At 43.4% G+C, this 22,731-nt stretch overlaps 1 protein-coding gene across 1 annotated transcript; it reads right to left on the reverse strand.

The window, feature by feature from the left end:
- Positions 1 to 2,450: 2,450 nt before the first annotated feature.
- Positions 2,451 to 21,878, reverse strand: LOC110477416 (prepronociceptin). The gene is made up of 3 exons (XM_077790727.1): positions 21,749 to 21,878; positions 14,601 to 14,919; positions 2,451 to 5,034 (listed from the first exon to the last, which is right to left on the reverse strand). The coding sequence occupies exons 1-3, from the start codon at positions 21,866 to 21,868 to the stop codon at positions 4,994 to 4,996; spliced, it is 480 nt and encodes a 159-aa protein (XP_077646853.1). The 5' UTR covers positions 21,869 to 21,878; the 3' UTR covers positions 2,451 to 4,993.
- Positions 21,879 to 22,731: the final 853 nt, after the last annotated feature.

Consider the following 22,731-nt stretch of genomic DNA (forward strand, 5'->3'; position numbering starts at 1 on the left):
CCCTTCTTTTTCTCATTTTTTATCCTTTTTTCCCATTTTCCCCTTTTTTATAAATTTCATTTTCCCATTTTTTCCCCTTTTTGCCCCATTTTTTCCCATTTCCCCCCATATTTTCCCCAATTTCCCCATTTTTCCCCTTTTTTTTCCCATTTTCCCCCATTTTTATATCCCATTTTTTCTCCTTTTATTGCATTTTTCCCCCCCATGTTTTTTCCCATTTTCTCCCCATTTTTACTCCATCTTTTTTCCCCATTTTTTCTCATTTTTTCCCCATTTTTTCCTCATTTTTCCCCATTTCCCCCCATTTTTTATCCCATTTTTTCTTATTTTTCTCCCCTTTTTTCACATTTTTTCCCATTTTTCCCTCATTTTTTCCCATTTTTTCTCATTTCCCCCCTTTTTTCCCTTTTTTCCCCCATTTTCCCCATTTTTTCTTTTTTTTCCCAATTTTTCCCCATTTTCCCCCATTCTTTTCCATTTTCCCCCCATTTTTTTAATCCCATTTTCCCTCCAATTTTTCTCATTTTTTCCCCATTTTCCCCATTTTTTTATCCCATTTTTTTCCCATTTTTTTTATAATTTCCCCCCATTTCTCCCCCTTCTTTTTCTCATTTTTTATCCTTTTTTCCCATTTTCCCCTTTTTTATAAATTTCATTTTCCCATTTTTTCCCCTTTTTGCCCCATTTTTTCCCATTTCCCCATTTTTCCCCTTTTTTTTCCCATTTTCCCCCATTTTTATATCCCATTTTTTCTCCTTTTATTGCATTATTCCCCCCCATGTTTTTTCCCATTTTCTCCCCATTTTTCCTCCATCTTTTTTCCCCATTTTTCCTCATTTTTTCCCCATTTTTTAACCCATTTTTTTCTAATTTTTCCCCATTTCCCCCCATTTTTTATCCCATTTTTTCTTATTTTTCTCACTTTTTTCACATTTTTCCCCATTTTTTCCCATTTCCCCCCTCTATTTTCCCTTTTTTCCCCCGTTTTCCCCATTTTTTCTTTTTTTTCCAATTTTTCCCCATTTTTCCCCATTCTTTTCCATTTCCCCCCATTTTTTATCCCATTTTTTCCCCCATTTTTCCCCCAATTTTTCCCATTTTTTCCCCATTTTTCATCCCATTTTTTTTCCCATTTTCCCCCAATTTTTCTCATTTTTTCCCCATTTTCCCCATTTTTTTATCCCATTTTTTTTCCCATTTTCCCCCCAATTTTTCTCATTTTTTTATCCCATTTTTTTCCCAATTTTTCTCCATTTTTTATCCCATTTTTTAATCCCATTTTCCCCCCAATTTTTCTCATTTTTTCCCCATTTTCCCCATTTTTCATCCCATTTTTTTTCCCCATTTTTCCCCCAATTTTTCCCATTTTTTCCCCATTTTCCCCATTTTTCATTCCATTTTTCTTCCCCATTTTTCCCCCAATTTTCCCATTTTTTTATCCCATTTTTTTCCCCATTTTTTCCCCAATTTTTCTCATTTTTTCCCCATTTTTCCCCCATTTTTCCCCCATTTTTTATCCCATTTTTTCCCATTTTTTATCCCATTTTTCATCCCATTTTTCCCCAATTTTTCTCATTTTTTCCCCATTTTTTATCCCATTTTTTTCCCATTTTTTCCCAAAACCCCAAATTTTCCCTTTTTCCCCCAAAGTGAGCTCATCCGGGCGTAGAAAGCGTAAATCGATTTATTTCCATTTTCTCTATTTACAAATCCGGCCGGCGCGGCACCAAACCACCAAAACCACCCAAATTTCACCCAAAATCCCCTTTGGTTTTGGGGCAAAATTCGCTTTTTTTGGGAAAAAATCCTTTGGGGGAAAATTCCTCCTTTTTTAGGAAAAAAAATCCGAATTTTCGAGGTAAAAATTCCAAATATTTTGGAAAAAAATTCTTCCTTTTTTTGGCAAAAAAAATGTAAATTTTGAGGGTAAAAATTCAATTTTTGGGGGCAAAAATTTTCCTTTTTTTTTGGGAAAAAAAATCCAATTTTTGGGGATAAAAATTCAATTTTTTGGTGAAAATTTCTCCTTTTTTCAGGAAAAAAATGCAAATTTTGGGGACAAAAATTCAATTTTTTTTGGAAAAAATTAAAAATATTTTGGTAAAAATTCCTCATTTTTTTAGGGAAAAAAATCTGAATTTTTGAGGTAAAAATTCGATTTTTTGGCAAAAAATTCCGCGTTTCTTGGGGAAAAAATCCAAATTTTGGGGGCAAAAATGCAATTTTTTTTTAAATTAAAACAATTTTGGTTAAAATTCCTCCTTTTTTAGAAAAAAAAATCTGAATTTTAGAGGTAAAAATTCAATTTTTTTGCAAAAAAAAAAAATCCTTTTTTTTGGGAAAAAATCTGAATTTTGGGGGCAAAAATTCCAAATATTTTGGTTAAAAATTCTTCTATTTCGGGAAAAAAATTCGAATTTTGAGGGTAAAAAGTCAAAAATTTTTTTTTTGTGAAATATTCTTCTTTTCTTGGGAAAAAAATCAGAAATTAAGGGATAAAAATTCCATTTTTTGGCAAAACTTTTCCTTTTTTTGGGCAAAAAATCCGAATTTTGGGGGTAAAAAATCCTCCTTTTTTTGGGGAAAAAAACTCCAAATTTTGAGGGTAAAATTTCAGTTTTTTTGGCAAAAATTTTCCTTTTTTTGGAAAAAAATTCCGAATTTTTGGGGGGAAAATTCAATTTTTTTGGGGCAAAAATTCTCCTTTTTTGGGGAAAAAAAAAACAAATTTTGGGGGTAAAAATTCAAATTTTTTGGCAAAAATTTTCCTTTTTTTAGGGAAACAAATCGAATTTTGGGGGTAAAAATTCCAAATATTTTGGTAAAAAATTCTCCTTTTTTGGGGAAAAAAAAAAGCGAATTTTGGGGGCAAAAATTCAAATTTTTTGCCACAACTCCTTTTTTTCTGCAAAAATTCCATTTTTTAGACTAAAAAAATCTCAATTTTTATCTTTGACTAAACAAACCTCATTTTTTTGGACCAAAAATCCCATTTTTTTGGACCAAAAATCCCAATTTTTTTCCACACAAAAATCTCTTTTTTTTCCCCTAAAAATCCCATTTTTTCCCCCTAAAAATCCCATTTTTTGACCCAAAATTCCCATTTTTGGGGCCGACCCCTCCAACGGCGACTCCGGAGATTTCGGAAATTTCGGAAATTTTGGAAATTTTGCAGCTTTTTTGAGTTTTTTTGGGAGATTTTCGGAATTTTTCGCGACTTTTGACCATTTTGGTGCTTTTTTTGTTGATTTTTTCAGAATTTTTGAAGATTTTCGACACTTTTGGAGTTTTTCGTGAATTTTTTGGTTCGTTTTTTTCGGATTTTTTGGCGCTTTTTTTGGGCGATTTTGGAGCTTTTTGGTCGATTTTTTTTGGTCGATTTTTTCCGATTTTTTGGAGCCTTTGGACGATTTTGGAGCTTTTTTTTGGTGATTTTTTGGATGATTTTGGAGCTTTTTTTGTCAATTTTGGAGCTTTTTTTTGGCGATTTTTTCTTTGTCGATTTTTCCACATTTTTTGGAACTTTTTGGAGCTTTTCCTGGACATTTTTTCGGATTTTTTGGAGATTTTTGACGATTTTGGACCTTTTTTTGGCACTTTTTTGACGATTTTTTTGTTGATTTTTGAAGATTTTGGTGATTTTTGGAGCTTTTTTTGGCGATTTTTTTGGCGATTTTTTTGTTGATTTTTTCAGAATTTTTGGAGCTTTTTTTGGTGATTTTGGGGTTATTTTTGGAGCTTTTTTTTGGCCTTTTTTTTCCCATTTTTTGGAGCTTTTTTTGGCCATTTTTTTCACATTTTTTGGAGATTTTTGACGATTTTGGCGCTTTTTCTTGGCGGTTTTTTTGGCGATTTTTTCCAATTTTTTTGAGATTTTTTCGACGATTTTGGAGAATTTTTTTGTTGATTTTGGAGCTTTTTTTTGGAGCTTTTTTTTGGAGCTTTTTTTGTAGATTTTTCCGGATTTTTTGGAGATTTTTGACGATTTTGGCACTTTTTTTTTGTGGTTTTTTTGGCGATTTTGGATAAATTTTTTGGCGATTTTGGAGCTTTTTTTGGAGTTTTTTTTTTGTAGATTTTTCCGGAGATTTTTGTCGATTTTGGCACTTTTTTCTGAGCTTTTTTTTTTTTAGACTTTTCCCAGATTTTTTGGAGATTTTTGACGATTTTGAAGCTTTTTTTGAGCTTTTTTTTGGTGATATTTTGTCGATTTTTCCAGATTTTTCGGAACTTTTTTTGGACGATTTTGGTGCTTTTTTTGGGCGCTTTTTTTGGAGCTTTTCTTGTCGATTTTTTTCAGAATTTTTGCCGCTTTTTTGGCGATTTTGAAGAAATTCTTTTGGCTATTTTGGAGCTTTTTGGGAGCTTTTTATTGGATTTTTTTTGAGATTTTTGACGATTTTTGGTGCTTTTTTTGGTGCTTTTTTTGGCGATTTTTTCACATTTTTTGGAGCTTTTTTTGGCGATTTTGGCGGGTTTTTGGTCGATTTTTTTTCCAATTTTTTTGGAGCTTTTTTTGTTGATTTTTTCCGATTTTTCAGAGCTTTTTTTGTCGATTTTTTTCACATTTTTTGGAGCTTTTTTCGTCGATTTTTTGGAGCTTTTTTCGTCGATTTTTTCCGATTTTTCGGAGCTTTTTTTGTCAATTTTTTCACATTTTTTGGAGCTTTTTTTGGCAATTTTGGTGGGTTTTTTTTGTCAATTTTTTCCGATTTTTCGGAGCTTTTTTTGTCGATATTTTCTGATTTTTTTGATGCTTTTTTTGGCGATTTTTTCACATTTTTTGGAGCTTTTTTTGGTGATTTTGGCGGGTTTTTTGTCGATTTTTTCAGATTTTTCTGAGCTTTTTTTGTCGATTTTTTTCACATTTTTTGGAGTTTTTTGGTCGATTTTTTCACATTTTTTGGAGTTTTTTGGTGGCTTTTTCGGAATTTTTGGAGTTTTTTGTCGCTTTCGTCGCTCTGGGGTCGGAGCCGCGGCCGGAGCAGAAAATTTAATTTTGGCGGCGCCGGGCCGGGAGGCGGGGCCGGAACGCTGCGGGAAATACAACCAACATCGGCCCCGGGAATGGAAAATAAAAATATAAATATAAAATATAAAATATAAATAAAATAGAGAAAATACAACCAACATCGGCCCCGGGACATGGAAAATTAAATATAAATATAAAATATAAATATAAATATAGAAAATACAACCAACATCGGCCCCGGGAATGGAAAATAAAAATATAAATATAAAATATAAAATATAAATAAAATAGAGAAAATACAACCAACATCGGCCCCGGGAAAAGGAAATAAAAATATAAATATAAAATATAAATATAGAAATACAACCAACATCGGCCCCGGGAATGCAAAATTAAATATAAAATATAAAATATTAAATATAAATATAAATATAAATCAAATAGAGAAAATACAACCAACATCGGCCCCGGGAAAAGGAAAAATTAAATATAAAATATAAATATAAAATAGAGAAAATACAACCAACATCGGCCCCGGGACACGGAAAAATTAAATTAAATTAAATATAAAATATAAAATATAAAATATAGAAAATACAACCAACATCGGCCCCGGGAATGGAAAATAAAAATATAAATATAAAATATAAATATAGAAATACAACCAACATCGGCCACGGGAAAAGGAAAATTAAATATAAAATATAAAAATATAAATATAAATATAAATATAAATCAAATAGAGAAAATGCAACCAACATCGGCCCCGGGACATGGAAAATAAATAAAAATATAAATATAAAATAGAGAAAATACAACCAACATCGGCCCCGGGACATGGAAAAATTAAATATAAAATATAAAATATAAATATAGAAAATACAACCAACATCGGCCCCGGGACATGGAAAATAAATAAAAATATAAAATATAAAATAGAGAAAATACAACTAACATCGGCCCCGGGACATGGAAATAAAAATATAAATATAAAATATAAAATATAAAATAGAGAAAATACAACCAACATCGGCCCCGGGAAAAGGAAATAAAAATATAAATATAAATATAGAAAATACAACCAACATCGGCCCCGGGACACGGAAAATAAATATAAATATAAATATAAATATAAATAAAATAGAGAAAATACAACCAACATCGGCCCCGGGACATGGAAAAATTAAATATAAAATATAAAATATAAAATATAAAATATAGAAAATACAACCAACATCGGCCCTGGGAATGGAAATAAATTAAATATAAAATATAAAATATAAATATAAATAAAATAGAGAAAATACAACCAACATCGGCCCCGGGACATGGAAAAATTAAATATAAATATAAATATAAATATAAATATAAATATAAATATAAATATAAATTAAATATAAAAAATACAACCAACATCGGCCCTGGGAATGGAAATAAATTAAATATAAAATATAAATATAAATATAGAAAATACAACCAACATCGGCCCCGGGACACGGAAAATAAATAAAAATATAAAATATAAAATAGAGAAAATACAACTAACATCGGCCCCGGGACACGGAAAATAAATTAAATATAAAATATAAAATATAAAATAGAGAAAATACAACCAACATCGGCCCCGGGAAAAGGAAATAAAAATATAAAATATAAAATATAAATATAAAATATAAAATATAAAATATAAATAAAATAGAGAAAATACAACCAACATCGGCCATGGGAAACGGAAAATAAATTAAAATATAAATATAAAATATAAAATATAGAAAATACAACCAACATCGGCCCCGGGGAACGGAAAATATAAATATAAATATAAATAAAAATAAAATATAGAAAAGACAACCAACATCGGCCCCGGGGAACGGAAATTAAATAAAAATAAAAATATAAAAGAATAGAAAATATAGAAAATACAACCAAAATGGGCTCCAGGGAAGGGAAATTAAATAAAATAAAATTATAAATATAAAAAATAAAATAGAAAATACAACCAAAATGGGCCGGAGGGAAGGGAAATTAAATAAAATAAAATATAAATAGAAAATAATAAATAGAAAATACAAACAAAAGTGGGGGAGGGAAGGGGGAAATGAAAAATACAAAATAAGAAATAAAAAATAAAAAATATAAAATATAAAATTAATAAAAATAAAAATATGAAATTTAAAATATAAAATAATATAAAATAATATAAAATTTAAACTATAAAATAAAGAATAGAAAATAATGTGGGGTGAAAAGTACAGAATAATGAGGGGAAAAAATTAAAAAAATACAAAATAAATTGGGGAGGCAAAGGGGGAATATATAAAATATAAAATATAAATAATATAAAATATAAAATTAGAGTAAAATGGAAATAAAAAGGAAATATAATGGGAATAAAAGGGGAATAAATTGGAAATAAAATGGGAATTAAAGGGAAATTAAATGGAAATATAAGGGAAATAAAACGGGAATAACATGGAAATAAAAAGGAAATAAAATGGAAATAAAAGGGGAATTAAAGGGGAATTAAAGGGGAATAAAAAGGAAATAAAATAAAATGGAAATAAAAAGGGAAATAAAAGGAAATCAATAAAAAACTTTCAATAAAATAAAATTGTTGGCAGCGCCGCCCGGGGAAGGGAAAAAGGAAAATTTGGGTTAAAAAGCGAAAAATCCGAAATTTCCGAAATCGGCCGAAATCGGGAATTTTGAGAATTTGGGAATTTTGGGAATTTGATTTTTATTTCATTTATTTCAACATTAATTTTCCTTTTTTTAATTTGTATTTTATTTTCTTTTTATGGAGTTTTGATATTTTATTTTATTTTAATTAAATTTAATTTTTTATTTTATTTTAATTTTTTAAAAATTTTATTTATTTAATTAATTTAATTTTTTCTTATTTTTATTTTAATTTCTTTTTCTTTTTTAAATTTTATTTTATTTTATTTTATTGCATTTTATTTTATTTCACTTTATTTTAAATTATTTTAATGTCATTTTTATATATTAATTAAATTTTTATTTCTTTTCTTTTAATTTCATTTATTTTTTATTTCATTTATTTTCTTTTAATTTCATTTATTTCCTTTTAATTTCCTTTATTTTATTTTAATCACTTTAATTTTCCTTCATTTCTATTTCCTTATTTTCTATTTCTTAGTTGTCATTATTTTCTTATAATTTAATTAATTTTATTTATTATTTTAATTTAATTTTCATTAATTTTGCTTTATTTTAATTTGGTCTTTTATTGTAATTTCTTTTTATTTTATTTCATTTCATTTCTTTTAATTTCTTTTCACTTGAATTTTCCTTTATTTTTTATTTTTCTTTATTTTCTATTTTTGGATTTTCGTTATTCTTTAAAATTTATTTTAAATCTTTAAAGTTTAATTGAATTTTTCTTTTTAATTGAATTTTTCAAGTTTAATTTAATTTTTTAAAGTTTAATTGAATTATTTTATTTCATTCAGTTTTTAAAGTTTAATTTTTGAAATTTATTTTAATTTTTTAAAATTTAATTGAATTTTTAAAATTTAATTGAATTCTAATTGAATTTAATTATTTATATTTATTTGATTTATTTTCTTCTAATTTTTTCCTTTTAATTGAATTTATTTCCTTTTATTTTATTTAATTACATTTAATTTTTTTTATTTTATTTCCTTTCTTTCATTTATTCTTTTTAATTTTTAAAATTTTCTTTCATATTTTTCTCTTTTTAACTAATTTTTTTTTGTTGTGAAATTTTAATTTTTATTTGATTTTCATGGAGTGAAATTTTAATTTTTATTTGATTTCCATGCTTTAAAATTTTAATTTTTTGCATTTTAATTTTTAATTTTAATTGTAATTTTAATTGTATTTTGATGCTTTAAAATTTTAATTTTTAGCATTTTTATACCTCAAAATTTTAATTTTTATTTGCTATTCCGGCAGTGAAACGTTAATTTTAATTTCATTTTCATGCCGCAAAATTTTGATTTTAATTTGATTTTCCTCTTTCTTTCCAAAATCTCCAGGGAATTTTTAAATATTTTGGATTTTACTTTTTTTAAAAAAAAGTTAAAAAATTAAAATAAATATTAATTTTTTTTATTTAAAAATAATTTTAAATTTGAATTTTTTAATTTAATTTTTATTAATTTTTTAATTTATTTTTTAAATTTAATTTTTTAATTAATTTTTTTATTATCTTTAATTAAATCTTTTAAATTAAATTATTTAAAATTAATTTTTAAATTATTTTTTAAAATTAGACTTTAAAATTAATTTTTTGAGTTAATTTCTTTACATTACATTTTAAAAATTATTTTCTTAATTAAATATTTTTAATTAATTTTTTCCCGATTTTCTTTGGAATTTTGGTGAATTTTTTTCCCCAAATTTTTGACCTGGAGGGACCAAACCCGGCAGAAATCGCCCGAGGGACCAGAGGTGGCACCGAGGGACCCAAAGGTGACACCGAGGTGGCACCAAAAGGTGGCACCAAAGGTGGCACCAAATTGACCCAAAAGTGACAAAAAGTGACACAAAGTGACCCAAAGGTGACACCAAAGGTGACAAAAAGGGGACACAGAGGTGGCACCAAAGGGACCCAAAGGTGGCACCAAAGGTGGCACCAAAGGGACCAAAAAGTGACACAAAGGGACCCAAAGGTGACACCAAAGTGACCCAAAGGTGACACCAAGGTGACAAAAAGGTGACACCAAGGTGACACCAAAGGTGACACCAAAGTGACCAAAAAGTGTCCCAAAGGTGACACCAAAGGTGACACAGAGGTGGCACCAAAAGTGGCACCAAAGGTGACACCAAATTGACCCAAAAGTGACAAAAAGTGACCCAAAAGTGACACCAAAGGGACCCAAAGGTGACACAAAAGTGACCCAAAGGTGGCACCAAAGGTGACAAAAAGGGGACACAGAGGTGGCACCAAGGGACCCAAAGGTGACACCGAGGTGACACCAAAGTGACAAAAAGGGACCCAAAGGTGACACCAAGGTGGCACCAAAGGTGACACCAAAGTGACCCAAAAGTGACAAAAAGGGGACACAGAGGTGGCACCAAAGGGACCCAAAGGTGGCACCAAAAGGTGGCACCAAAGTGACCAAAAAGTGACCCAAAAGTGACACAAAAGTGACACCAAAGTGACAAAAAGGTGACACCAAGGTGACACCAAAGGTGACACCAAAAGAGACCCAAAGGTGACAAAAAGTGACCCAAATGTGACACAAAGGTGACACAAAGGTGGCACCAAGGTGGCACCAAAGGTGACAAAAAGGGGACACAGAGGTGGCACCAAAGGGACCTAAAAGTGGCACCAAAGTGACCCAAAGGTGACCTAAAAGTGACACAAAGGGACCCAGAGGTGGCACCAAGGGACCCAAAGGTGACAAAGGGACACAAAGGTGACACCAAAGTCACCAAAAAGTGACACAAAGTGACACAAAGGGGACACAAAGGTGGCACCAAAGGTGACACCAAAGTGACCCAAAAGTGACACAAAGGGACCCAAAAGTGACACAAAGGGACACAAAGGTGGCACCAAAGGTGACACCAAAGTGACAAAAAAGTGACCCAAAGGGACCCAAAGGTGACACCAAAGGGACACAAAAGGTGACACAAAGGTGACCCAATGGTGGCACAAAGGTGACCCAAAGGGGACACAGAGGTGGCACCAAAGTGACAACAAAGGTGACACCAAAGTGACCAAAAGTGACCCCAAAGTGACACCAAAGGTGACATCAATGTGATCCAAAGGGGACATCAAGGTGGCACAAAGGGGACACAGAGGTGGCACCAAAGTGACCCAAAAGTGACACCAAAGGGACCCAAAAGTGACACAAAGGTGTCACCAAAGTGACCCAAAAGGGGACCCAAAGTGACAGAAAAGTGACACAAAGGTGACACAAAGGTGGCACCAAAGTGACCTAAATGTGACACCAAAGGTGACACAAAGGGGACATCAAGGTGACATCAAAGGGACCCAAAGGTGGCACCAAAAGTGACACCAAAGGGACCCCAGGGGACCAAAAGGTGACACCAAGGTGACCCAAAAGTGACACAAAGGTGACACCAAAGTGACCCCAAAATGAACCCAAAGGTGGCACCAAAGGGACCCAAAGGTGACACAAAAGTGACACAAAAGCGACAAAAAGGGGACACCAAAAGGTGGCACCAAGGTGACACTAAAGTGACCCAAAGGTGACACCAAAGGGACCCAAAAGTGACCCAAAGGTGACACAGAGGTGACCCCAAAGTGACCCAGAAAGGGGACCCAAAGTGACAGAAAAGTGACACAAAGGTGACACCAAAGTGACCCCAGGGAACCAAAAGGTGGCACCAAGGTGACACTAAAGTGACCCCAAATGTGACACCAGGGTGACACCAGGGTGACAACAATGTGATGAAAAGGGGACACAGAGGTGGCACCAAAGTGACTCAAAAGGTGACACCAAAGGGACCCAAAAGTGACCCAAAGGTGACACCAAAAGTGGCACCGAAGGTGGCATCAAAGTGACACCAAAGTGACTAAAAGGGGACCCAAAAGTGACACCAAAGAGGACCCGAAGGTGACACCAAAGTGACCCAACAGTGACCCAAAGGTGGCACCAAAAGTGACCTAAAGGTGACCCCAAAGTGACCCCAGGGCACCAAAAGGTGGCACCAAGGTGACACTAAAGTGACCCAAAGGTGACACAAAGGGACCCAAAGGTGACACCAAAGTGACGCCAAATGTGGCCAAAAGGGGACCCCAAAAGTGACACCAAAGGTGACACAAAGGGGACCCAGAGGTGGCACCAAGGTATCACCAAAGTGACCCAAAGGTGACACCAATGGTGACCGCAGAGGTGACCCAAAGGTGACACAAAGGGACCCAAAGGTGACACCAAAGTGACCGAAAAGTGACACAAAGGTGCCCCCAAGCTGACCCCAAGGGTGACCATGAGGGTGACCCCAAAGGTGACCTTGAAGGTGACCTCAAGGGTGACCTCACGAGTGACCCCAAAGGTGATCATAAGGGTGACCATGAGGGTGACCCCAAAGGTGACCAAAAGGTGACCCCAAGGGTGACAACAAAGGTGACCATGCGGTTGAACCCAAAGGTGACCATGACGGTGACAACAAGGTGTCCCCAAGGTGCTCCAATGGTGCCCACGAGGGTGACCCTAAAAGTTGACCCCGAAGGTGCCCACAAGGTTGTGACCATGATGGCAACCCCAAAGATGCCCCCAAAAGTGACCTTGAAGGTGACCCCAAAGGAGCCCCAAAAGATGCCCCAAAGGTGACCATAAGGGTGACCATGAGGGTGACCCCAAAGGTGACCCTAAAAGTTGACCCCAAAGGTGTCTCCAAGGTGACCTGAAAGGGTGACCATGAGGATGACCCCAAAGGTGACCCCAAAAGTTGACCCCCAAGGTGCCCCCAAGGCTGTGACCATGATGGCAACTCCAAAAATTACCCCAAAGATGCCCCCAAAGGTGACCTTGAAGGTGACCCCAAAGGTGCCCCAAAAGGTGCCCCTAAGGTGACCATAAGGGTGACCCCAAGGGTGACCATGAGGTTGACCCTAAAAGTTGACCTCAAAGGTTCCTCCAGTGGTAACCACAAGGTGACCCCAAAAGTTGACCCCCAAGGTGCCCCCAAGGCTGTGACCACGATGGCAACTCCAAAAATTACCCCAAAGATGCCCCCAAAGGTGACCTTGAAGGTGACCCCAAAGGTGCCCCAAAAGATGCCCCTAAGGTGACCCCAAAGATGGCCCCAAAGGTGACCTTGATGTGACCCCAAAGGTGCCCCAAAAGGTGCCCCTAAGGTGACTCCAAAGGTGACCCCAAGGGTGACCATGAGGATGACCCCAAAGGTGACCCTAAAAGTTGACCCCAAAGGTGCCCCCAATGGTAACCACAAGGTGACCCCAAAAGTTGACCCCCAAGGTGCCCCCAAGGCTGTGACCACGATGGCAACTCCAAAAATTACCCCAAAGATGCCCCCAAAGGTGACCTTGAAGGTGACCCCAAAGGTGCCCCAAAAGGTGCCCCTAAGTTGACCATAAGGGTGACCCCAAGGGTGACCATGAGGATGACCCCAAAGGTGACCATGAGGTTGACCCTAAAAGTTGACCTCAAAGGTTCCCCCAGTGGTAACCACAAGGTGACCCCAAAAGTTGACCCCCAAGGTGCCCCCAAGGCTGTGACTGTGATGGCAACTCCAAAAATTACCCCAAAGATGCCCCCAAAGGTGACCTTGAAGGTGACCCCAAAGGTGCCCCAAAAGGTGCCCCTAAGGTGACCCCAAAGGTGACTCCAAAGGTGACCCCAAGGGTGACCATGAGGATGACCCCAAAGGTGACCTTGACGGTGACCCCAAAGGTGCCCCCAATGGTAACCACAAGGTGACCCCAAAAGTTGCCCCTGAAGGTGCCCCCAAGGCTGTGACCGTGATGGCAACTCCAAAAATTACCCCAAAGATGGCCCCATAAGGTGACCTTGAAGGTGACCCCAAAGGTGCCCCAAAAGGTGCCCCTAAGGTGACCATAAGGGTGACCCCAAGGGTGACCATGAGGTTGACCCTAAAAGTTGACCTCAAAGGTGCCCCCAATGGTAACCACAAGGTGACCCCAAAAGTTGACCCCCAAGGTGCCCCCAAGGCTGTGACCATGATGGCAACTCCAAAAATTACCCCAAAGATGGCCCCAAAGGTGACCTTGAAGGTGACCCCAAAGGTGCCCCAAAAGGTGCCCCTAAGGTGACCATAAGGGTGACCCCAAGGGCGACCATGAGGTTGACCCCAAAGGTGACCATAAGGGTGACCCCAAGGGTGACCATGAGGTTGACCCTAAAAGTTGACCCCAAAGGTGCCCCCAATGGTAACCACAAGGTGACCCCAAAAGTTGCCCCTGAAGGTGCCCCCAAGGCTGTGACCATGATGGCAACTCCAAAAATTACCCCAAAGATGGCCCCATAAGATGACCTTGAAGGTGACCCCAAGGTGCCCCAAAGGTGCCCCTAAGGTGACCCCAAAGGTGACCATAAGGGTGACCCCAAGGGCGACCATGAGGATGACCCCAAAGGTGACCCTAAAAGTTGACCCCAAAGGTGCCCCCAATGGTAACCACAAGGTGACCCCAAAAGTTGACCCCGAAGGTGCCCCCAAGGCTGTGACCACGATGGCAACTCCAAAAATTACCCCAAAGATGGCCCCAAAGGTGACCTTGAAGGTGACCCCAAAGGTGCCCCAAAAGATGCCCCTAAGGTGACCCCAAAGGTGACTCCAAAGGTGACCCCAAGGGTGACCATGAGGTTGACCCTAAAAGTTGACCCCCAAGGTGCCCCCAATGGTAACCACAAGGTGACCCCAAAAGTTGACCCCCAAGGTGCCCCCAAGGCTGTGACCACGATGGCAACCCCAGAGATGCCCTCAAAGATGGCCCCAGACCTTCCCCACGAGCTCTCCACAAAGGCTCCCCCACCGCCGTCCCCGCGCCGTGCCCGTCCCTCCCGCTCCGCGGCGCCGCCGTTCCCGGTGCTTTCTTTTTTGAGCCGAACTCTTCCCCTCGCCGGCGGCGGCGGCGGCGCGGGCGCGGCTCAGAGGCGCTCGGCGGCGCCGGCGCGGCCGCCGTACTCACTGGAGCGCGGCGCCATGCCCAGGTACTGCCGCAGGAACTGGCTGAACCTCTTCTGGTTGTTCCACTTGCGCGCCGCCTTGCGCACGCCGATGAAGCCGCCGTAGCGTTTCTGCACATCCTTGGCCGGCGGCGGCGGCGGCGAGCGCCGGGAAATGTCCTCCGAGGTTTTGGCGGCGGCGGCGGCGGGCGGCGCGGCTTCGCCCGAGGGCCAGGCCGGGGCGGGGAGGCGGCGCGGGCGCGGCGCCGGGCGGGCGGCGGCGGCGCAGAGCTCCCAGGTGGCTCGCGGCACGGCGCGGCCTTCGCACTCCAGGACGCAGATCTGCGGGGGGACGTGGAAGGGAAGATGGTTGACTCAACGGACAACCCAATGGGAGACCCGATGGGTGACCCAATGGACAACCCAATGGGCGACCCAATGGACAACCCAATGGGCGACCCAATGGACAACCCAATGGCTGACCCAACAGTCAATTCAACAGCCAACCCAATGGACAACCCAATGGTGGACCCAATGGGTGACCCAATGGACAACCCAATGGGTGACCCAATGGACAACCCAATGGCCAACCCAATGGGCAACCAAATGGAGAACCCAATGGGTGACCCAATGGACAACCCAATGGGTGACCCAATGGACAACCCAATGGTTGACTCAACAGCCAACCCAATGGCCAACTCAATGGGCGACCCAGTGGAGAACCCAATGGCCGACACAATAGAGAACCCAATGGACAACCCAATGGGTGACCCAATGGATGACCCAATGGACAACCCAATGGGCAACCCAATGAACAACCCAATAGAGAACCCAATGGGTGACCCAATGGACGACACAATGGGCGACCCAATGGACAACCCAATAGAGAACCCAATGGACGACCCAATGGACAACCCAATGGGTGACCCAATGGACAACCCAATGGGTGACCCAATGGACAACCCAATGGACGACCCAATGGATGACCCAATGGACAACCCAATGGGTGACCTAATGGACAACCCAATAGAGAACCCAATGGACAACCCAAGTGGAGAACTCAATGGACAACCCAAGACCCAACCCAACGCCCAACCCAACGGCCATGGGAAGGTGCCGGGTTTCATCCCCGAGGTGTCTCCACCCAAAATGGGTGGTGGGATCCCAGAGAGACAGAAGGTGGTGGAGATGCTCGGCAGACGCGCCCCGCGGGATTCGGTGCTGCCGCGACGCCAACGAACGGTCCCATGGAACGGAACCGGCAACGCGCGGGTGGCGGAGGTGGGACGGGGTGGTGAAGGTGGTGGTGGGACAAGATGGAGGTGGGACAAGATGGTGGATGGAGGTGATAAGATGGTGGATGGATGTGGGATGGGATGGAAGAGGGACAGGATGGTGGATGGAGGTGAAACAAGATGGTGGATGGAGGTGGGATGGGATGGTGGATGGAGGTGGGACAAGATGGTGGATGGAGGTGGGACAGGATGATGGAGGTGGGACAGGAGAGGATGGAGGTGGGACAGGATGGAGGTGGGACAAGATGGTGGATGGAGGTGGGACAAGATGGTTGATGGAGGTGGGACAAGATGGTGGATGGAGGTGGGACAAGATGGAGGTGGGACAAGATGGTGGATGGAGGTGGGACAGGATGATGGAGGCGGGACAGGACAGGATGGAGGTAGGACAAGATGGAGGTGGGACAGGACAGGATGGAGGTGGGACAAGATGGTGGATGGAGGTGGGACAGGATGATGGAGGTGGGACAGGAGAGGATGGAGGTGGGACAAGATGGTGGATGGAGGTGGGACAAGATGGAGGTGGGACAAGATGGTGGATGGAGGTGGGACAGGATGATGGAGGTGGGACAGGACAGGATGGAGGTGGGACAAGATGGTGGATGGAGGTGGGACAGGATGATGGAGGCGGGACAGGACAGGATGGAGGTGGGACAAGATGGTGGATGGAGGTGGGACAGGATGATGGAGGTGGGACAAGATGGTGGATGGAGGTGGGAAGGGACCTCTGGAGTTGTTCCTCCCCATAGGCAGAACTTCATCTGGGAATGTTCCTCTGGGTGGCAGCAGAACCTGGTGAGTGGCCACCAGCCCTTGCATCTCCTCAGCATCTGCTGAGCTCCTCCTGCCCCTCCTGCCCCTGGTCCTCCATGATTGTCCTCAAGGATGTCACGCTCCCGGTGACCTCCAAGTCCTCCAGACCTTCGGAGGAGCTCCATGGGATGAAGATGGAAAAGCTCCGAGCTCCAAGGCCTCTCCACGGGAAGCTCCTCAGATCCTCCTCTGTCCTTCCTCAAAGGTGGGGAGGACCTCTGGTTCTCCAGACCCCCAGGAACGGCCGTTCCCACCACGTCCCTTCATCACCGGTGGCCTTTGGACCGCGGGGGTTGTCCCACCACGGTTGGGACCTGTCCTCTCCAAGCTGAACAAGGAATCTGCAAATTTTGGTGTCACCAAAGCCACCATGGTTGGATCTCATCAACTTCCTAGCTAGACATGGACATGGAAATTCCATTTTTTTTTTGTCCCCAAAGCCAGGAGATCCCAAATCCCACCAAGAGGAACCTTCCAGGAGATCCCAAATCCCACCACGAGGTTCATTCCAGAAGATCCCAAATCCCACCAGGAGGCTCCTTCCAGGAGGTCCCAAATCCCACCACGAGGTTCATTCCAGAAGATCCCAAATCCCACCAGGAGGCTCCTTCCAGGAGGTCCCAAATCCCACCACGAGGTTCATTCCAGAAGATCCCAAATCCCACCAGGAGGCTCTTTCCAGGAGGTCCCAAATCCCACCACGAGGTTCATTCCAGAAGATCCCAAATCCCACCAGGAGGTTCCTTCCAGGGATCCCAAATCCCACCACGACCGAGGTTCTGATTGGAGCTCCAGGATCAGGACCAGGATCTCACAGAGGTCCTGGTGCCTTCAGAGCGACCTTCTGGGGCTGAACCAGGCTGGTGGCACCCCAAAACCTGGTGGCATTGAGGTGGCGTTGGTGGCACTGGGGTGGCTCCAGCATCTCCTGGGAGTTTCTGGTTTCTCCTGGGGGTTTTTGGGGCTTCCAGGCTACCGGGTGTCCACCCGGTGGGATTCGTGTCCACCCCGTGGGATCCGTGTCCACCCGGTGGGATCCGTGTCCACCCCATGGGATTCGTGTCCACCCCGTGGGATTCGTGTCCACCCCGTGGGATTCGTGTCCACCCCGTGGGATTCGTGTCCACCCCGTGGGATCCGTGTCCACCCGGTGGGATCCGTGTCCACCCCGTGGGATCCGTGTCCACCCCGTAGGATTCGTTCTCCAGGAGAAACGGCTGAGGTGGACAATCCTCCAGGAATGCTGGGACGCAGCCACGGATCTTCATCCTGGTTTGGGATCTTCACCCGTCTTGGGACCATTCTCGTTTGGGATCTTCATCCTGGTTTGGGATCTTCATCCTCAGTTGGGACCATCCTGGTTTGGGATCTTCACCTGGTTTGGGATCTTCACCCTCAGTTGGGTCCATCCTGGTTTGGGACCATCCTGGTTTGGGATCTTCATCCTCATTTGGGATCTTCATCCTTGTTTGGGACCATCCTGGTTTGGGATCTTCATCCTGGTTTGGGATCTTCACCCTGGTTTGGGATCATCCTGGTTTGGGATCTTCATCCTCATTTGGGATCTTCATCCTTGTTTGGGACCATCCTGGTTTGGGATCTTCACCCGGCTTGGGACCATTCTCGTTTGGGATCTTCATCCTCAGTTGGGACCATCCTGGTTTGGGATCTTCACCTGGTTTGGGATCTTCATCCTGCTTTGGGATCTTCACCCTCAGTTGGGACCATCCTGGTTTGGGACCATCCTGGTCTGGGACCTTCATCCTCACTTGAGACCATCCTCGTTTGGGATCTTCACTTTCCCTGGGGACAATCCTGGTTTGGGATCTTCACCCTGGTTTGGGATCTTCACCCTCATTTGGGACAATCCTGGTTTGGGACCATCCTGGTCTGGGACCTTCATCCTCACTTGAGACCATCCTCGTTTGGGATCTTCACTTTCCCTGGGGACAATCCTGGTTTGGGATCTTCACCCTGGTTTGGGATCTTCATCCTCATTTGGGATCTTCACCCTGATTTGGGACCATCCTGGTTTGGGATCTTCACCCTGGTTTGGGATCTTCATCCTCATTTGGGATCTTCACCCTGGTTTGGGACCATCCTGGTTTGGGATCTTCACCTTCCCTTGGGGCCATCCCGGTGCCCACCCAGGAGTGACAGTGACAGTGACGGTGACAGTGATGGTGACCATCATGGTGACAATGACGGTGACAGTGACGGTGACAATGACGGTGACAGTGATGGTGACCATCATGGTGACAATGACGGTGACAGTGACGGTGACAGTGATGGTGACCATCATGACGGTGGCAGTGACAGTGGCAGCAGGTGGCACCTTCCCCTCAGAGCCCAAATTCCCCAGCAGAAGGAAAAGGGTGCCCAGATCCCACCAGACGGGGGGACAGGGACAGGGACAGGGACAGGGACAGGGACGGGGACAGGGACAGGGACAGGGACAGGGCCAGGTGACAGGGGACAGGGACAGGGACAGGGCCAGGGTGGTGGTGGCACTCAAGATGTGCCCAAACCCCAAAACACCAAGAAGGGTGCCCAGATCCACCAGACATGAACACAGGGTGGTGGCACGATGTCCTAAACCCCAAGAACAAAAGGGTGCCCAGATCCACCAGACGTGGGGACAGGGACAGGGACAGGGACAGGGTGGTGGCACTCACGATGTCCCCAGACCCCAAAAGAACAAAAAGGTGCCCAGATGCACCAGAACAGGGGCCGGGTGACAAGGACAGGGTGGTGGCACTCACGATGTCCCCAAACCCCAAAACACCAAGAAGGGTGCCCAGATCCACCAGACATGAACACAGGGTGGTGGCACCATGTCCTAAACCCCAAAAGAACAAAAGGGTGCCCAGATCCACCAGAACTGGGGACAGGGGACAGGGACAGGGGACAGGGACAGGGACAGGGACAGGGTGGTGGCACTCACGATGTCCCCAGACCCCAAAGGAATGGAAAGGGTGCCCAGATCCACCACATGTGGGGACAGGGGCCGGGTGACGAGGACGGGCTGGTGGCACTCACGATGTCCCCAGACCCCAAAAGAACAAAAACGTGCCCAGCTCCACCAGACATGAACACAGGGTGGTGGCACGATGTCCTAAACCCCAAGAACAAAAGGGTGCCCAGATCCACCAGAACTGGGGACAGGGTGACGAGGACAGGGTGGTGGCACTCACGATGTCCCCAGACCCCAAAACACCAAGAAGGGTGCCCAGATCCACCAGACATGAACACAGGGTGGTGGTGGCACTCATGATGTCCTAAACCCCAAGAACAAAAGGGTGCCCAGATCCACCAGACGTGGGGACAGGGGACAGGGCCAGGTGACAGGGTACAGGGACAGGGACAGGGTGGTGGCACTCACGATGTCCCCAGACCCCAAAACACCAAAAAGGTGCCCAGATCCACCAGAACTGGGGCCGGGTGACGAGGACAGGGTGGTGGCACTCACGATGTCCCCAGACCCCAAAACACCAAAAAGGTGCCCAGATCCACCAGAACTGGGGCCGGGTGACGAGGACAGGGTGGTGGCACTCACGATGTCCCCAGACCCCAAAACACCAAAAAGGTGCCCAGATCCACCAGAACTGGGGCCGGGTGACGAGGACAGGGTGGTGGCACTCACGATGTCCCCAAACCCCAAAACACCAAGAAGGGTGCCCAGATCCACCAGAACTGGGGCCGGGTGACGAGGACAGGGTGGTGGCACTCACGATGTCCTAAACCCCAAGAACAAAAGGGTGCCCAGATCCACCAGACGTGGGGACAGGGGACAGGGCCAAGTGACAGGGTACAGGGACAGGGACAGGGTGGTGGCACTCACGATGTCCCCAGACCCCAAAACACCAAAAAGGTGCCCAGATGCACCAGAACTGGGGCCGGGTGACGAGGACAGGGTGGTGGCACTCACGATGTCCCCAGACCCCAAAAGAACAAAAACGTGCCCAGATCCACCAGACATGAACACAGGGTGGTGGCACGATGTCCTAAATCCCAAGAACAAAAGGGTGCCCAGATCCACCAGAACAGGGGCCGGGTGACGAGGACAGGGTGGTGGCACTCACGATGTCCCCAAACCCCAAAACACCAAGAAGGGTGCCCAGATCCACCAGACATGAACACAGGGTGGTGGTGGCACTCACGATGTCCTAAACCCCAAGAACAAAAGGGTGCCCAGATCCACCAGACGTGGGGACAGGGGACAGGGCCAAGTGACAGGGGACAGGGACAGGGACAGGGGACAGGGACAGGGACAGGGTGGTGGCACTCACGATGTCCCCAGACCCCACAACACCAAGAAGGGTGCCCAGATCCATCAGACGTGGGGACAGGGTGGTGGCACTCACGATGTCCCCAGACCCCACAACACCAAGAAGGGTGCCCAGATCCACCAGAACTGGGGCCGGGTGACGAGGACAGGGTGGTGGCACTCACGATGTCCCCAGACCCCAAAAGAACAAAAACGTGCCCAGATCCACCAGACATGAACACAGGGTGGTGGTGGCACTCATGATGTCCTAAACCCCAAGAACAAAAGGGTGCCCAGATCCACCAGAACTGGGGCCAGGGGCCGGGTGACAAGGCTGGGTGACGAGGACAGGGTGGTGGCACTCACGATGTCCCCAAACCCCAAAACACCAAGAAGGGTGCCCAGATCCACCAGACGTGGGGACAGGGTGGTGGCACTCACGATGTCCCCAGACCCCAAAACACCAAGAAGGGTGCCCAGATCCACCAGAACTGGGGCCGGGTGACGAGGACAGGGTGGTGGCACTCACGATGTCCCCAGACCCCAAAAGAACAAAAAGGTGCCCAGATCCACCAGACGTGGGGACAGGGTGGTGGCACTCACGATGTCCTAAACCCCAAAATAACAAAAGGGTGCCCAGATCCACCAGAACTGGGGCCAGGGGCCGGGTGACAAGGCTGGGTGACGAGGACAGGGTGGTGGCACTCACGATGTCCCCAGACCCCACAACACCAAAAAGGTGCCCAGATCCACCAGAACAGGGGCCGGGTGACGAGGACAGGGTGGTGGCACTCACGAGGACGTCGAAGCCGTGGCGCTGGAGCTGCCGGTCGCAGTGCAGGCAGTCGCCGCGGCAGTCGCCGCGGGCGCGGGCGCAGAGCCACAGCAGCAGCAGGTCCCAGAGCACGGCCCTCATGGTGCCACCGCCTGCGGGGACAGCCATGTCACAAATCCAAACAAAAATCCAAAAAGATCCCGTGAAATACGGAAAAAACCCGCGAAAATCCAAAAAATCCAAAAAGATCCCGTGAAATACGAAAAAAACCCGCGAAAATCCCAAAAGATCCAGTGAAATACAAAAAAAACCCACGAAAATCCCAAAAAATCCAGTGAAATATGAAAAAAACCCCGCGAAAATCCAAAAAAATAAAAAAAAATCCAGTGAAATACGAAAAAAATCCACGAAAATCCCAAAAAATCCAGTGAAATACGAAAAAAACCCGCGAAAATCCCAAAAAATAAAAAAAAATCCCGTGAAATACAAAAAAACCCGCGAAAATCCAAAAAGATCCAAAAAGATCCAGTGGAATACGAAAAAAACCTGCGAAAATCCCAAAAAATCAAAAAAAATCCTGTGAAATACAAAAAAAACCCCGCGAAAATCCAAAAAGATCCAGTGAAATACGAAAAAAACCCGCGAAAATCCCCAAAAATCAAAAAAAAATCCTGTGAAATACGAAAAAAACCCTGCGAAAATCCAAAAAAAATCAAAAAAGATCCCGTGAAATACGAAAAAAACCCCGCGAAAATCCAAAAAAATCCAAAAAAATCTCGTGAAATACGAAAAAAACCCGCAAAAATCCCAAAAAATCCAAAAAGATCCAGTGAAATACGAAAAAAAGCCGCGAAAATCCCAAAAAATAAAAAAAAATCCTGTGAAATACGAAAAAAACCCCGCGAAAATCCAAAAAGATCCAGTGAAATACGAAAAAAACCCGCGAAAATCCAAAAAAATCCAAAAAAATCCCGTGAAATACGAAAAAAACCCGCGAAAATCCA

This window comes from Lonchura striata, unplaced genomic scaffold, assembly GCF_046129695.1.
Source record: "Lonchura striata isolate bLonStr1 unplaced genomic scaffold, bLonStr1.mat Scaffold_496, whole genome shotgun sequence".
Classification (NCBI taxonomy): domain Eukaryota; kingdom Metazoa; phylum Chordata; class Aves; order Passeriformes; family Estrildidae; genus Lonchura; species Lonchura striata.